Source organism: Bubalus kerabau, chromosome 1 (genome assembly GCF_029407905.1).
Source record: "Bubalus kerabau isolate K-KA32 ecotype Philippines breed swamp buffalo chromosome 1, PCC_UOA_SB_1v2, whole genome shotgun sequence".
In the NCBI taxonomy this organism is placed as follows: domain Eukaryota; kingdom Metazoa; phylum Chordata; class Mammalia; order Artiodactyla; family Bovidae; genus Bubalus; species Bubalus kerabau.
Genome location: NC_073624.1, coordinates 210,086,073 through 210,101,947, shown reverse-complemented (window position 1 = coordinate 210,101,947; position 15,875 = coordinate 210,086,073). Strand labels below are relative to the sequence as shown.

Sequence of the window (15,875 nt, the reverse complement as noted above, 5' to 3'; positions counted from 1 at the left end):
CTTCTACCCATCTGTGTAGCAGAATAATGGCACCAAAGATCTAATATATTCTGTACTCAGTTCTTCATCAGTGACTGACAGAAATTGGCATATTACTTTGTCCCACTGATGAGATAGCCCTATTATTTAGTGGCTATAAGAGTTCTCTTTGGATTCAGCTCCATTTTTCTCAAAATAAGATTTTGAAATTGGATTACTTACCAGCAAGATGACAAGACATCAGCAGGGTAGAGTGGTTGCAACCACTGACATTCTGAAGTGTGAACATTTCTAATAATTTCAGTACAGTGAATTGGTACAGGATGGAGGTAGAATGAGATAGGCTTTTAATATGCCTTTAGCATTTGAGATATTTTAGACAATGATATTTTTTAATATTCAAAAATTTATTGAAAAATGTTATGTACCAGGCACTATGCTAGGTGCTGAGGAACAACAGTGCATTTTGAGTTATTGTTTTAATATAAATAAAAATATTGTTATCAATCACTATTTTTACTAAAAGAGGGACAGTCAAGATTTTCAAGTCAGAGAAATTGAGGGTGGAAAATTAATATCTAGGAATTAGGAAAATTGATTATAAAGAAGCTGACACTAATTGACAAATAAATACAGATCGTTGTAGCTCTTTATATCTGGGTTTTTTTAATCACAGACTAAAGACATGTTTGGATCATTTACAGAGTATTCAATGGTCAAAAACTGAGGCTGTATATGAGAAGAGTATCTTTATGATTTGTGCATTTAAACCACCTTCTATGCCAACAGAATTCTTTCAAAATTACTTGTTTTTGGCCCCCACATCTGTGCCATGCCTACCTAACCAGCCTCAAGCACCATTGTGGGAGGTTTTTCTGCATAAGTGGAGAAGACAGTTGTTGCAAGTAGGAGAAGCACAACATATTTTAAGGATGTCTGAAGATGAAGAAAAAGTGAAATTATGCCTTTCTGAACCAGCTATCCAGAAATTAACTAAAATGATAATCCCAACAGACCTGGAGATGTTACAAAAGTGCCAGATAAATACTGAGAAATATTAGAGGTGCTGGACATGGGACCAGTTACATGAAGAGCATGTCAATGCAGGATGTACAGTTCAGCAACTCTGCTGCAATATTGGAGGAATGGAGAAGCTTTGTTTGAAAGTTCAAAAGGGTGACCTAGGACTTCTAAAGAGAATGATAGATTCTGTTGAAGACGAGTCAGCTGCAACAGCAGGATTTTTCCAACTCCATCTAGAATCTGTAGAAGAACTTAAGAAACAATTTAATGATGAAGAAACATTATTACAGCCTTCTTTAGATCCATGACTGAGAACATTTCACACTACTGAAGATGAAGATGATCCTCAGAGTATGACTCAGATGTATGCGTTGCCTGAAAATCCTTAAGATTGAAATGCTGAAGAATCATGTGAGACCTTAGAAGCAGACTTAATTGAACTTAACCAAGTGGTCCCACTGATTTCTCTCTCCTAGTGAATTCTCAGCAGGAGAAGATTGACAGCCCTGAAGACCATGTCAACAGTGCTGCTGTGAATGTTGAAGAGGGAACCAAAACCTGGGGAAGGCTGAGAAATACAAGCTGGCAGCCCTGCCTGTGGCAGGTGCACTCATAGGAGGAGTGGTGAAGGGTTGGATTGGCCGCCTTGATGCTTCGAAGTGTCAGAAATTGCAGCTGCACTTGGTGGTGGGGTGTTGCGCTTCACAGGTGGAAAAGTGATACAAAAAAAAAAAAAGAAAATAATGGTGAAGCTCACTTCCAGCTGTCCAGCTCTCCCCAGCCCAACTGACAAAAAAATGCAGTTAAAAACTAAACTTTACTAATTATTGACACAAGCATGTCTATTCTAATGAGGACCTTTGCTGCTGTTGGACACTCAGTTGGCTTTCAGAATATGATTATATCAAAACAGTGGCTTCAGATACTCAAGTGGGATTGAACTGTAATAAGGGGATATATTTTGCAGTTTGCTGGGTATTAGTGGAGTTGTGAGAGACTTAGGAGCCTGGCCTGAGGCTGACAATATTTGTCGGGTAAAGTTTAAGGGCTAGCAGGGAGCAGAATTTTTACCTGGAAATGTGAAAACTGAACCCATAACTTTGATAAGGACTTGTGATGTGTGGACATGTTGGGTTATGGAAGGATAGTTTTCGGAACAGTTTCTTCCATGACCCTGACTTGGAGACTCCAAGGTTAAGCATATTATAAATATGTTTCTTTTTCTCCTAAATGTAGATTATTTAGGCATTTTAGCAGAGAAAAGAATGGAAGTTTAAGAGCTTTTCATATCAAATAGGGAAAACAGGATCTAGCAAGAAGCGTGATTGAACTGCATAATAGAATCCATTTGGTGAGCCCTATTGCATTTTTGCCTAACAATATTATACAGTAAAGGAAATAAATAGTGTAAGAAAATGGAAAAAAATTACTTGTTTCTTACAGGAGACAATTTGGCTCCTGTGAAATGTATAATTTATAGTAACAATGATGGATTGTACTTCACATTCAACTAAGAATTTTGAAATGCTGCTGCTGCTGCTGCTACAGCTAAGTCACTTCAGCCATGTCCGACTCTGTGCGACCCCATAGACAGCAGCCCACCAGGCTACCCCATCCCTGGGATTCTCCACTTGCTGGAGTGAGTTGCCATTTCCTTCTCCAATGCATGAAACTGAAAAGTGAAAGTGAAGCTGCTCAGTCGTGTCCAACTCTTAGCGACCCCATGGACTGCAGCCTACCAGGCTCCTCAGTCCACGGGATTTCCCAAGCATGAGTACTGGAGTGGGTTGTCATTGCCTTCTCCAATTTTTAAATGATTTCCTCTCTTATATCTAATTAAGATATTTTACAGGCTCCTTCAAATAGTGAAAAGGTAATGTGATCTGGCTGTTATGTTGAAATTTGCAGATTATTATTAACATTAGCATTTAAAAAATCTCTTCTTATAAATGGTTTTACATGAAAATTCAGTGACTGTAGTAATTTCCTACCATTCTAAAAAAAAGATTTTGGATAGAAAAATCTGATATGTTTCTGTCACTCTTCTATTCTTTCTGTGAATGATTAGCTTCTAAGTTTTGGTGAATTCTTTTGCCACAGGTAGATTTATCATCACATTCTGGCACAGAAATAGGAGCATAATAGTTATACACTGTAAGAGATATGGAATATGGAGCCATGAGTAGATCAGTCTAGAATTAAACAAAAATTTAAATAACAAATAATCTATATACAATATTTCAAATTAAATTCAAATAATGTTTATACTGTTTTATTAAGGCAATACATATGCATTAATTGTAAAAAATATTGATACTTTTAAAAGTATACTTTTTTTTTCTTTTTAACGTTCTGCAGTAAAGTTGAGGAACTGCCTAAACCAGAGACATCCAATCCTGACATTGTTTGACTTTAAATCCTTTGCTTGTACATGAATTTGATTTTTAAAACACTAGAGGCATAGGCAAATAGAATAATCACATATTTATCACTCATCTCTGTCATTATGTGTGTGTCTGTTATGAATGTATGTATAATTTTTTAGATCTATATGAATCACTGTTAGCTGAACCTGGTGAGAGATAGGAAAGTAACATATGCTCTCCTAATTCCTTCCTTATGGGAGGTTTAGTTGCTAAGTTGTGTACAATTCTTACGACCCCATGGACTGTAGCCCACCAGGCTCCTCTATCTATGGGATTCTCCAGGCCAGAATACTGGAGTGGGTTGCCATTTCCTTCTCCAGGGGATCTTCCCAACTGAGGAATTGAACCCAGGCCTCCTGCGTTGCAGGCAGATTTTTTACCAAGTGAGCTACAAGGGAAGCCCCTGCAAAAAAGTTGCTCAATCATGTCCAGCTCTTTGTGACCCAATGGACTATACAGTTCAGGAATTCCCCAGGCCAGAATACTGGCGTGGGTAACCTTTCCCTTCTCCAGGGGATCTTCCCAACCCAGGGATGGAACCAAGGTCCCCCACATTGCAGGCAGATTCTTTACCAGTTGAGCCACAAAGGAAGTCCTTCCTTATGTGAGCATATTAATTTGGAAGTGATTACATGATAAAATAACTTTAATGCCAGACATGAAGATATCTTTGTTGTAAAGATATCATTTTTGAGATTGTAAAGATCTTAAATTTGTTAGCATAATCACATATTTATTGACACCATCTCTCAAGGAATCTTTCACTTTCTCATTTCGAAGACTGTAGATGAAAGGATTCAGCATTGGTGTCACAATGGTATTTAGCACTGTGGCAAATTTGTTAACATCCGTCACATTGCCCTTTTGTGGGCGGACATAGATGAAGATGGAGCTTCCATAGTAAAGTGTTACTACAGTGATATGTGAAACACAGGTGGAGAAAGCTTTCTGTCGTCCCTGGACAGAGGGAATTCTAAAGATAGTAATAATAATATATGTGTAAGACACTCCTGTCAGGAGCAAGGAACCCAATAGCAACACAACAGAGGAGACAAAGTCAGCCAGCTCAGCCACAGAGATATCTGCACAGACCAACTTTAGCACAGGAGCACTGTCACAGAAGAAGTGATTAATTACATTTGGCCCACAAAAGGGCAGAGGGGCAGTTAATATTGATGAGGCCAAAATTGACAAAAATGCACCTATGTAAGATCCCAGAAGCAATGATATGCATGTTTGTTTGTTTATGATGATGGCATACCTCAGTGGGTTGCAGATGGCAACGTATCGATCAAAGGACATAACAGCCAAGATGAAGAATTCTGTGGAGCCCAAGAGAAAGTAGAAGAAAGACTGTGTAAGACATCCCACAAAGGATATTGCTTTGGTGAGGGAAAATGTGTTGGCTAACATCTTAGGCACCACCGTGGAGGTAATTGCAACCTCAAGGAAAGAAAGATTGGCTACAAAAAAATACATGGGTGAATGCAGACGGTAGTCACCACACACCAAAAGGATAATCATGGTGTTGCCAATCAGAGATGTCATGTACATAAGCAAGAATGCAGAAAAAAGAAGAATTTCTACTTCTTTCCCGTTCTGAAATCCTAGAAGAATGAACTCAGTGACAATGGTCTTGTTTCTTTGATCCATAATTTCTCACTTCTGCCTGGCATAATAAAAAAAAGAAGTTTATGATTGGTCTATGTATCTAAATCTTGGAAATAATCCACATATAGATTTTAACTATATTTTCTTTTTATGAAAGGAAAACAATAAAAACAAATAATTATTTTTCCAGTGTATAAACATCTTCTGAGATAAACTATGCCAGATATGAGTTCAAGTGTGAAATTCACTCATAATAGTTGAATTAGTTCCACAATAAGATTGTGATAAATATCCTGTTGAAAGACCTGTGAGTTTCCCCTCAGTGTAGAGAACCTAACAGTGAATTTAGTTCTTTAGAAGTCTTGTGAACAGATGCATAGAGTGTCCTTTGGGATAAACACATCACAGTGTCCTTAATCCATTCAGATGTAAAGCAATTCAGAGTGCTGGAAAAGTTGCAATAAAGTCTAATTCTATATGATTATATATGTACAAAATGTCTTTCAAAGCTGGCTTATCATTGAGAAGAAAAATGCTAAAATAAATAACAACATGATTATATAATATGTTCATTACTTTTGACTTCCAAGTTCTAGACACTGTATTGTTAGATTGGCCACTATAAGTCAACTTTATGTAATTTCCATGTAGAATCACATCTTATAGCAAATGAGATATTCACAGGTATTTCAAGAGTAAGGGAAAGGTTTAAATAAATGACTTGTTAATATTTATTATATGTTTCTTAGAATTCAGAGAGACAGAGCAAATACTCAGCTAGGAGGGAGTAGAAAAATGAAACTTTTGAATTTTGAATATTCCCAAGAGAAGTAGTGAAAGCATAATTTTGTATTCTTATACTAGAAAACAAGGGCCAAAAGCACAGAGAAAACAGGACACTTGTTAGAGAGAAGGTGATTTTGCTGGATGGTTATGGTGATATTTTGGATAGGCAAAAATAAAGGTTTGGATCGGGGCTAATTTCAAATTCCAAATCATAAAACACATAAAAATTTATATTGTTATGTTATGAAAGGACTATTTTTATATAAGTGGGAATTTTTGTTGCTACTTTTCAATAGATGTGATGGATGAGCATGACAGAAGTGAACTAAAATTTACATAAGAGGATTAGAAATAAGACAATACCCTGTGTCTTTTTTTTTGTACCATTTTTTTTCTGATCCTAAATGTTTGTTAGCTTATTCTTTTACTCACTTTTACTATTATCTATTTACTGCATAATGAAGAAACAGATAAATATATGATTCATGCATGTTACACTTTTTATGAGTAAGAGGAATAAGTTGGACCAAAATTAAAGTTAAAGCACTATGATTCTTAACAATGACCATTCTTAATACAATAACACAAATTCGGTATTTAAATAAATATGAACTAAATTTGTCAATACAGTGGCTTGGTATGAAACACTGCAACCAGTTTACTTTACTATAATCTTGCAAAGAAAAAGGAATATGGATGGATATGATGAATAAGGAAAAAGTAATTGTGGCGTATATTACTTGAAAGAGGCTTTCTTGTGGTCTCATAAATGATTGGTTTGAATATGAACAATTGATGGGCATCTCAAAGGCTATAGTGATGCAGGGCAGAAGCTAAAGATTCAGGTGTTGTTGTTGTTCAGTCACTAAGTCATGATTGACTCTTTGTAACTCCATGGACAGCAGCATTCCAGGCTTTCCTGTCCTTTACCATCTCCTGGAGTTTGCTCAAACTCAGTTGGAAACAATAAAGATTTATTCAATCAATTCCAAAATTTTGCTTTAAGCTTAAGGAAATGGCAACCCACTCCAGTACTCTTTGCCTAGAAAATTCCATGGATGGAGGAGCCTGGTGGGCTACAGTCCATGGGGTCACAAAGAGTCGGACACAACTGAGCGACTTCATGTATCACGAAACAAAAAGAAGAGATAGAACAGGAGGAAATGATAGTTTTGGGGAAAACAAACAAAGAATGCAAAAGCAATGTGAACCAAGTATCAGTTAAAAAAGAATATGGTAAATTCTCTCCTTACGTGCTGAAGCATACCTCAAAATTGTTATGAATGTTCAAGTGTATGGTTTCCAGGTGTTCCTTCTCTGTAACTTCAGGATTTGGGTTTTGTCTATGATTGGAATCATAGCTTACTTCCTTCTTCTGACAGCCTCAGAAAGTTAAGAAACAAGGTCTGGTGATTGCAACAATATTGATATGTGAATTTTTAAATACTTTGTTGGCAAATGAATGATTCACAGCTATGAAGTGCCAGTGTATATCTGTAGATTATTAGAACTTGGAAAAGGAAGGAAAGCCTGAGTTCATTATTTCTGCTTCCCTAAGGGCAGGGTTTCTACTAGTATAATAGCCTCCAGAGAATAATTTATTTTAAAAATCCAATTAAAAGAAAAGTAAAAATGCCCCAAATTAGAAAAGTGAGAACTTATAAACACAATTTCTATAAGAAACACATTAAACTCAGCAAAACCATTACAGATGCTTTGCTCAAGACTCAGTCTTTCAACTACTGTATAATGTCATGTACAGGCATCAGGTCATGAGAAGGATCTTGATATTTATCATTATCAGTAGCAACAGCAGCATAATCACCAACTACATTTATTGAATGCTATGTCTTGGAAACTCTTCCAAAAATTGTACTTATATCTTTTTTAATTTTATAGAAACTATATAACATAGACCATATTGTTACATTGACTTATGCTCTTTCACATAATTAATAAATAAAAGTGATATCAAAAGTCAGTCAAATTTCACAAAATTAATAAATAAAAATTATAAATTTTGTCTAATATTAAAATTATTAAAAAAGAATGGGCACATGGGCTTCAGTAGTTGTGGTGTGTGGGCTCAGTTGCCTCATGGCATGTGAAATCTTCCTGGACCAGGTGGACCCCAGGTTCCCTGCTTTGGTAGGTGTATTCTTTACCCCTGGAACACCAGTTGAATGAAGTCCTTATATACTGGCTTTAAGCAACTGAAGATCTTCACTACTCATCACACCTAAAGTTTCTAGAACCTCAGAAACCTTTTGTGATCTCTTATTCTACTTAGTGTTTGTTTCTAGAACTACAGGTAGCTATAAATTGCAGTGGTATTTGCCTCTATTTTCAGTGGCTACCAAACTCTGCCATAGGGCCCATGAACACACTGAAGCTGCACATAAACCAGTTCCCTGGGATGCCTCCAGACAAGGAAAATATTGAACATACAGTCCCCTATTTATTTCAATCCAGAAGAAGGAATCTTGATATACATGATTCCTCCCAGTTTCACTATTCTCCTTGGGTAGAGGAATATCATAAATAAGTATGCAAATGCTCTGAATTTTCCTACCACTTTTGCTTGAATCCTTTCATGATTTTACATCATCCTCTGTGCTGTAGCTTCTCAACTGGTCTCTAGAATTCTCAAAGTCTCCCTAGCCCTATATTGTTTTTAACTTTCTGTCTTTGTAGGGGAAAGATATTTTTGGCCTTCCATTTTGCTAACATCTCTCTATATATGAAGTTTGCTGCTGCTAAGTCACTTCAGTAGTGTCTGGCTCTGTGCGACCCCATAGACTGCAGCCCACCAGGCTCCCCCGTCCCTGGGACTCTCCAGGCAAGAACACTGGAGTGGGTTGCCATTTCCTTCTCCAATGCATGAAAGTGAAAAGTGAAAGTGAAGTCGCTCAGTCATGTCCGACCCTCGGCGACCCCATGGACTGCAGCCTTCCAGGCTCCTCTATCCATGGGATTTTCCAGGCAGGAGTACTGGAGTGGGGTGCCATTGCCTTCTCCAATATATCAAGTTTAAATCAACCTGAATTTTTCTTTCTTCTCTTATTTCTTTCTTGTATTCCATGGTATAATTTTGAGTTTCAACTGAGATAATACAAATTACTGAACTGTCAAATTATGCTTAGAAAACCCAGAGATCTCATTTAGTACCATTTTTTTTAATGTATAATTTCAAACACAAAAATATCTAAGTGTTTTTGATCTCTAAGTCTCCTGGTGAACTCTTAGCTCTTCAATGAAGTTTTTCAGAGAAGTACTATATATATCAGGGCATCCTTCCAACTCAATTTAATATATGATCAGATAAGATCAGATCAGTCGCTCAGTCATGTCCGACTCTTTGCAACCCCATGAATCGCAGCACAGCCAGGCCTCCCTGTCCATCATCAATTCCTGGAGTTGACTGATACTCACGTCCATTGAGTCAGCGATGCCATCCAGCCATCTCATCCTCTGTCGTCCCCGTCTCCTCCTGCCCACAATCCCTCCCAGCATCAGAGTCTTTTCCAATGAGTCAACTCTTCACATGAGGTGGCCAAAGTACTGGAGTTTCAGCTTTAGCATCATTCCTTTCAAAGAAGTCCCAGGGCTGATCTCCTTCAGAATGGACTGGTTGGATCTTCTTGCAGTCCAAGGGACTCTCGAGAGTCTTCTCCAACACCACAGTTCAAAAGCATCAATTCTTCGGTGCTCAGCCTTCTTCACAGTCCAACTCTCACATCCATACATGACCACAGGAAAAACCATAGCCTTGACTAGATGAACCTTTGTTGGCAAAGGAATGTCTCTGCTTTTCAATATGCTATCTAGGCGGGTCATAACTTTTATTCCAAGGAGTAAGCGTCTTTTAATTTCATGGCTGCAGTCACCATCTGTAGTGATTTTGGAGCCCAGAAAAATAAAGTCTGATACTGTTTCCACTGTTTCCCCATCTATTTCCCATGAAGTGATGGGACCGGATACCATGATCTTCATTTTCTGAATGTTGAGCTTTAAGCCAACTTTTTCACTCTCCTCTTTCACTTTCATCAAGAGGCTTTTGAGTTCCTCTTCACTTTCTGCCGTAAGGGTGGTGTCATCTGCATATCCGAGGTTATTGATATTTCTCCCGGCAATCTTGATTCAAGCTTGTGTTTCTTCCAGTCCAGCATTTCTCATGATGTACTCTGCATAGAAGTTCAATAAACAGGGTGACAATATACAGCCTTGACGAACTCCTTTTTCTATTTGGAACCACTCTGTTGTTCCATGTCCAGTTCTAACTGTTGCTTCCTGACCTGTATACAAATTTCTCAAGAGGCAGATCAGGTGGTCTGGTATTCCCATCTCCTTCAGAAGTTTCCACAGTTTATTGTGATCCACACAGTCAAAGGCTTTGGCATAGTCAATAAAGCAGAAATAGATGTTTTTCTGGAACTCTCTTGCTTTTTCTATGATCCAGCGGATGTTGTCAATTTGATCTCTGGTTCCTCTGCCTTTTCTAAAACCAGCTTGAAAATCAGGAAGTTCATGATTCACATATTGCTGAAGCCTGGCTTGGAGAATTTTGAGCATTACTTTACTAGCGTGTGAGATGAGTGCAATTGATACTCCTGTATAATATGTGTAATCACAGCACATGTATTGAATACAAAGATTTGGTTAAAGAAACATGTCCTATATAAACATATCATTTTTAATTTGCATGACATTTACCAGGAAGTCCTAGTCAATAAATACATAACGTGCTATATGCTATAAGGAATCCTAGACAGGCTGATCCATCCTGCCAAATGTATTCTATAAATAAAGACTTCCCTGCTAACAATTTTTTTTTTTCCCAAAAGTTGTACTATACACTTAACGGCTGCGACATTAAGGGAAGTTCTATTCATACCTATTATGGTTTTATTGCGAATAGAGTTTTACCTTTATTATTTTCATATATTTATTTGGTTGATCATATCATTTCTTTCATTTATTCATGTAAATGATAAACTGATTTTTTGAAGACTTTAATAAACTTTCATTCCTTGAATATGTATCAATAGTTTATGATATATTAGCCTTTCAATAGAGAGCATGATCATGTTTGCTTATATTTTGGACTCTTTTATCTATATTTATGAAGAATATTGTTCTCTGGCTATTAATTTTGTCATGTTCTTCTCAGTTATCAGTTTAGTTCAGTCCCTCAGTCCTGTCCGACTCTGCAATCCCATGCACTGCAACAAGCCAGGCTTCCCTATCCGTTACCAACACCCGTAGCTTGCTCAAACTCATGTCCATTGAGTTGGTGATGCCATTCAACTATCTCATCCTCTGTCATCCCCTTCTCCTCCTGCCTTCTCAGTTAAAATTATACTTTATTATTATAGTAATACTATAATATATTTTCATAACTTTATAATAATTGCAATATTATTATAGGTCTTTCTGAGCTCATAAATGGGTGGGTAGAATTCTTTTATGTCTATTTCCTGAAATAATTTGTGTAAGGGAAATAAACCTTAATAATATTCACAAAATTTCACTTATGAAGTCATGCGGATCTATAAATTCTTCTGCAGATGTTTTGCAGGCCATAGTAATGTTTTCTATTGTATCATTATTATTACCTTTTTGGCAAAAAAAAAAAAAAAATGTCAATTTTCCAATTGGTGCTAGTGGTAAAGAACCTGTCTGTCAATGCAGGAGACATAAGAGATGTAGGTTTGAGTCCTCAGTCAGGAAGATCCCTTGGAGGATAGCATGGCAACCCACTCCAGGATTCTTGCAAAAAGTCAGACACAACTAAGAGACTTAGCACATGGCACATGTTAACTTCATCAAAGTTATCATTAAAATGACATAAAGTTTATGCTATATCATGCTACCTTTTCAATATTTGTGGCATTTGTAGTGATGAAGCATCTAGTTTTAGAAACCCTGGTGTATTCACTCACTTTAACATTTCATTAATGTTTTTTTTTTAATTTTCAACATTAAACTACAAATTTTGTTAACATTTTTTTTCCATATATATTTTTATTTTTCTACCAAAAGAAGTGACTGAAAATAGCACATTTTTAAACTTAAATTTCTGGTAGTCAATAATCTTACATGTATTTTACTGGACTAAAATCAGTCTGTTAACATGGATATATTATTTTCTGAAAACTCCAAGGGATAATCCATTTTCTTGTTTTTTTTTTGTTGTTGTTTTGTTTTGTTTTTTTTTTTTTGTTTGTTTGTTTTTAAGCTTCTAAAGAATGTCTCAGTTTTTTGATCAGATGCGTATGTGTGCTGAGTCTTGATCATACCCACTTTCCAACTCAAAGCCTACACTGACTAGTCAATTCATTTGCACATAACCACCTCTCTGGGGGAGGGCCCACAAGCCACAAAGTGAAATCAACTCTAGAATATGGAGAAAGAGAAGAAATGAATTCTCCCTATGGCCTGCAGAAGGAAGACAGCCTGGCTGACACCTTGATGTTTAGGACTTCTGACCTGCAGGACAGTTTAAGGAAAAGAAACCTGCAGCAAAATTTGAAATGATGGACAACTTGACCTTGAAAAGATCTTGTGGTGATTTGAGATCCTGATGGCTCTCCAAAGGGTGAGGAGCCCTTTGAGAGAAGAGTTTCCTTTGGCTGGTAGCAGAAGACTAAAGCAGAAAGTTTCAAGCATGAGAATTTAATGAGATATCCTTAAGATGGCAGAGTATCATGTGTTCATCTTCTTCTGCGAGAACTCCAAAATTAAAACTTAACTGCTGAACCATGGTTGACAGGAGAATGTTGGATCCCACCAAAAAAAGATACCCCAGGTGCAAGGGCAAATGAGAAGTCACAGCAAGATGGTAGGAGGGGTGAAATCATGTTTAGACTCAAACCCCATACCCTCGAAAGACACTCAAGGGCTCAAATAAACCTCGTGCACACCAGGACCCAGAGACCCCACAGAGACTGAGCCAGAGCTGTGTGTCTGAGCGTCTCCTGCAGAGGTTCAGGTCAAGAGTGGCCTGCCTCAGGGGCAGGGGCTCTGAGTGCACCAGACCTGGGTATGGCATAAGCACTCTTGGAGGAGGTCACCATTAAACCCAACATAGAACCACCATAACTTACACAGGACTCGAGAAACAGACACTTGGAGGGCACAAACAAACTTGTGCACACCAGGATCCAGAGGAAAGGAGCAGTGATCCCACAAGAGACTGATCCAGACTTGCCTGTGAGTGTCTAGGAGTCTTCGGCAGAAGCATGGGTCAGGGGCACTTACTGCAGCAGTGCATGCATGGGACCTTTAGAAGAAGAACTAAAGAGCCTCTTGATGAAAGTGAAAGAGGATAGTGAAAAAGTTGACTTAAAACTCAACATTTAGAAAACTCAGCATTCAGATCATGGCATCCGGTCCCATCACTTCATGGCAAATAGATGGGAAGACAATGGAAACAATGAGAGACTTTAGTTTGGGGGGCTCCAAAATCACTGCAGATGGTTACTGCAGCCATGAAATTAAAAGATGCTTGCTCCTTGGAAGAAAAGCTATGACCAACCTAGATAGCATACTAAAAAGCAGAGACATAATTACTTTACCAACAAAGGTCCATCTACTCAAAACTATGGTTTTTCCAGTAGTCATGTATGGATATGAGAGTTGGACTATAGAGAAAGCAGAGCGCCAAAGAATTGATGCTTTTAACTGTGGTGTTGGAGAAGACTCTTAAGAGTCCCTTGGACTGCAAGGAAATCCAATCAGTATTGTAGCCTGAGAATTCCTTGGACTGTGTATTACATGGTGTCACAAAGAATTGGAAGTGGTCAAACAGACGATGGCAAGAGTGAACATCGACATTTTAGGAATCAGTGAACCAAAATGGACTGGAATGGGTGAATTTAACTCAGATGACCATTATATCTACTACCTTGGGCAAGAATCCCTTAGAAGAAATGGAGTAGCCATCATAGTAAACAAAAGAGTCCAAAATGCAGTACTTGGATGCAGTCTCAAAAACAACAGAATGATCTATTCATTTCAAAGGCAAACCATTCAATATCACAGTAATCCAAGTCTATGACCCAACCAGCAATGCTGAAGAAGCTGAACTTGAATGGTTCTATGAAGACCTACAAGACTTTCTAGAACTAACACCCCAAAAATATGTCCTTTTCATTATAGGGGACGGAATGCAAAAGTAGGAAGTTAAGAAATACCTGGAGTAACAGGCAAATTTGGCCTTGGAGTACAGAATGAAGCAGGGCAAAAGCTAATAGAGTTTTGCTAAGAGAAGCACTGGTCATAACAAACACCCTCTTCCAACAACACAAGAGAAGACTCTACACATGGACATCACCAGATGGTCAATACAGAAATCAGATTGATTATATTCTTTACAGCCAAAGATGGAGAAGCTCTATAGAGTCAGCAAACACAAGACTGGGAGCTGATGGTGGCACAGATCATGAACTCCTTATTGCCAAATTCAGACTTAAACTGAAGAAAGTAGGGAAAACCACTAGACCATTCAGGTATGACCTAAATAAAATCCCTTATGATTATACAATGAAAGTGACAAATAGATTCAAGGGATTAGATCTGATAGACAGAATGCCTAGAGAACTATGGATAGAGGTTCATGACATTGTACAGGAGGCAGTGATCAAGACCATCCTCAAAAAATGAAATGCAAAAAGGCAAAATGATTGTCTGAGGAGGCCTTACAAATAGCTATGAAAAGAAGAAAAACTAAAGGCAAAGGAAAAAAGGAAATATATATCCATTTGAATGCAGAGTTCCAAAGAATAGCAAGGAGAGATAGGAAAGCCTTCTTTAGTGATCAATGCAAAGAAATGGAGGAAAACAATAGAATAGAAAAGACTAGAGATCTCTTCAAGAAAATTAGAGATACCAAAGGAACATTTCATGAAAAGATGGGCCCAATAAAGGACAAAAATGGTATGGACCTAAAAGAAGCAGAAACTATTAAGAAGAGGTGGCAAAAATGCACAGAAGAACTATACAAAAAAAGATCTTCATGAACCAGATAACCATGATGGTGTGATCACTCACCTAAAGCCAGACATCCTGAATGTGAAGACAAATGGGCGTTAGGAAGCATCACAACGAACAAAGCTAGTGGACGTGATGGAATTCCAGTTGAGCTATTTCAAATCCTCAAAGATGATGCTGTGAAAGTGCTGCACTCAATATGCCAGCAAATTTGGAAAAATCAGCCGTGGCCACAGGACTGGAAAAGGTCAGTTTTCATTCCAATCCCAAAGAAAGGCAAGGCCAAAGAATGTTCACACTACTGCACAATTGCACTCATATCACATGCTAGCAAAGTAATGCTCAAAATTCTACAAGCCAGACTTCAACAGTGCTTGAACTGAGAACTTCCAGATGTTCAAGCTGGATTTATTTATTTATTTATCTATTTTTTATTTTATTTTATTTTTAAACTTTACATAATTGTATTAGTCAAGCTGGATTTAGAAAAGACAGAGGAACCAGAGATTAAATTGCCAAAGTCCAATGGATCATAGAAAAAGCAGGAAAGTTCCAGAAAAACATCTCTTTCTGCTTTATTGACTATTCCACATCCTTTGACTATGTGGATCACAACAAACTGTGGGAAATTCTGGAGGAGATGGGAATACCAGACCACCTGACCTGCCTCCTGAGAAATCTGTATGCAGATCAAAAAGCAACAGCTAGAACTGAACATGGAACAACAGATTGGCTCCAAATCAGGGAAGGAGTATGTCAAGGCTCTATATTGTCACCCTGCTTATTTAACTTCTATGCAGAGTACATCATGAGAAACGCTAGGCTGGAAGAAGCACAAGCTGGAATCAAGATTGCCAGGAGAAATATCAATAACCTCAGATATGCAGATGACACCACCCTTATGGCAGAAAGAAAGAAGAACTGAAGAGCCTCTTGATGAAAGTGAAAGAGAATAGTGGAAAAGTTAGCTGAAAATTCAACATTCAGAAAACTAAGATCATGGCATCTGGTCCCACCACTTTATGGCAAATAGATAGGGAAACAACAGAAACAGTGGCT

The 15,875-nt window shown here is 37.7% G+C and overlaps 1 protein-coding gene and 1 pseudogene across 1 annotated transcript; one reads left to right on the top strand and one right to left on the bottom strand.

The window, feature by feature from the left end:
• Window positions 1–633: 633 nt before the first annotated feature.
• Window positions 634–1,826, top strand: LOC129627011 (syntaxin-17-like; annotated as a pseudogene).
• A 1,221-nt stretch (window positions 1,827–3,047) lies between these two features.
• On the bottom strand, window positions 3,048–5,081 carry LOC129626960 (olfactory receptor 49-like). The gene is made up of 2 exons (XM_055546464.1): window positions 4,194–5,081; window positions 3,048–3,194 (listed from the first exon to the last, which is right to left on the bottom strand). Exons 1-2 carry the CDS (start codon window positions 5,079–5,081, stop codon window positions 3,048–3,050), a joined length of 1,035 nt encoding a protein of 344 aa, XP_055402439.1.
• Between the last annotated feature and the right edge of the window lie 10,794 nt (window positions 5,082–15,875).

What these genes read in the sequence shown, in the direction of transcription:
- LOC129626960 (XM_055546464.1), bottom strand. Translation starts at nt 5,081, where the DNA reads ATGGATCAAAGAAACAAGACCATTGTCACTGAGTTCATTCTTCTAGGA. An exon ending in ACAGTCTTCGAAATGAGAAA is followed by an intron (nt 3,195 to 4,193) that starts GTGAAAGATTCC and finishes GTTTAATTCTAG; the next exon opens with ACTGATCTACTCATGGCTCC.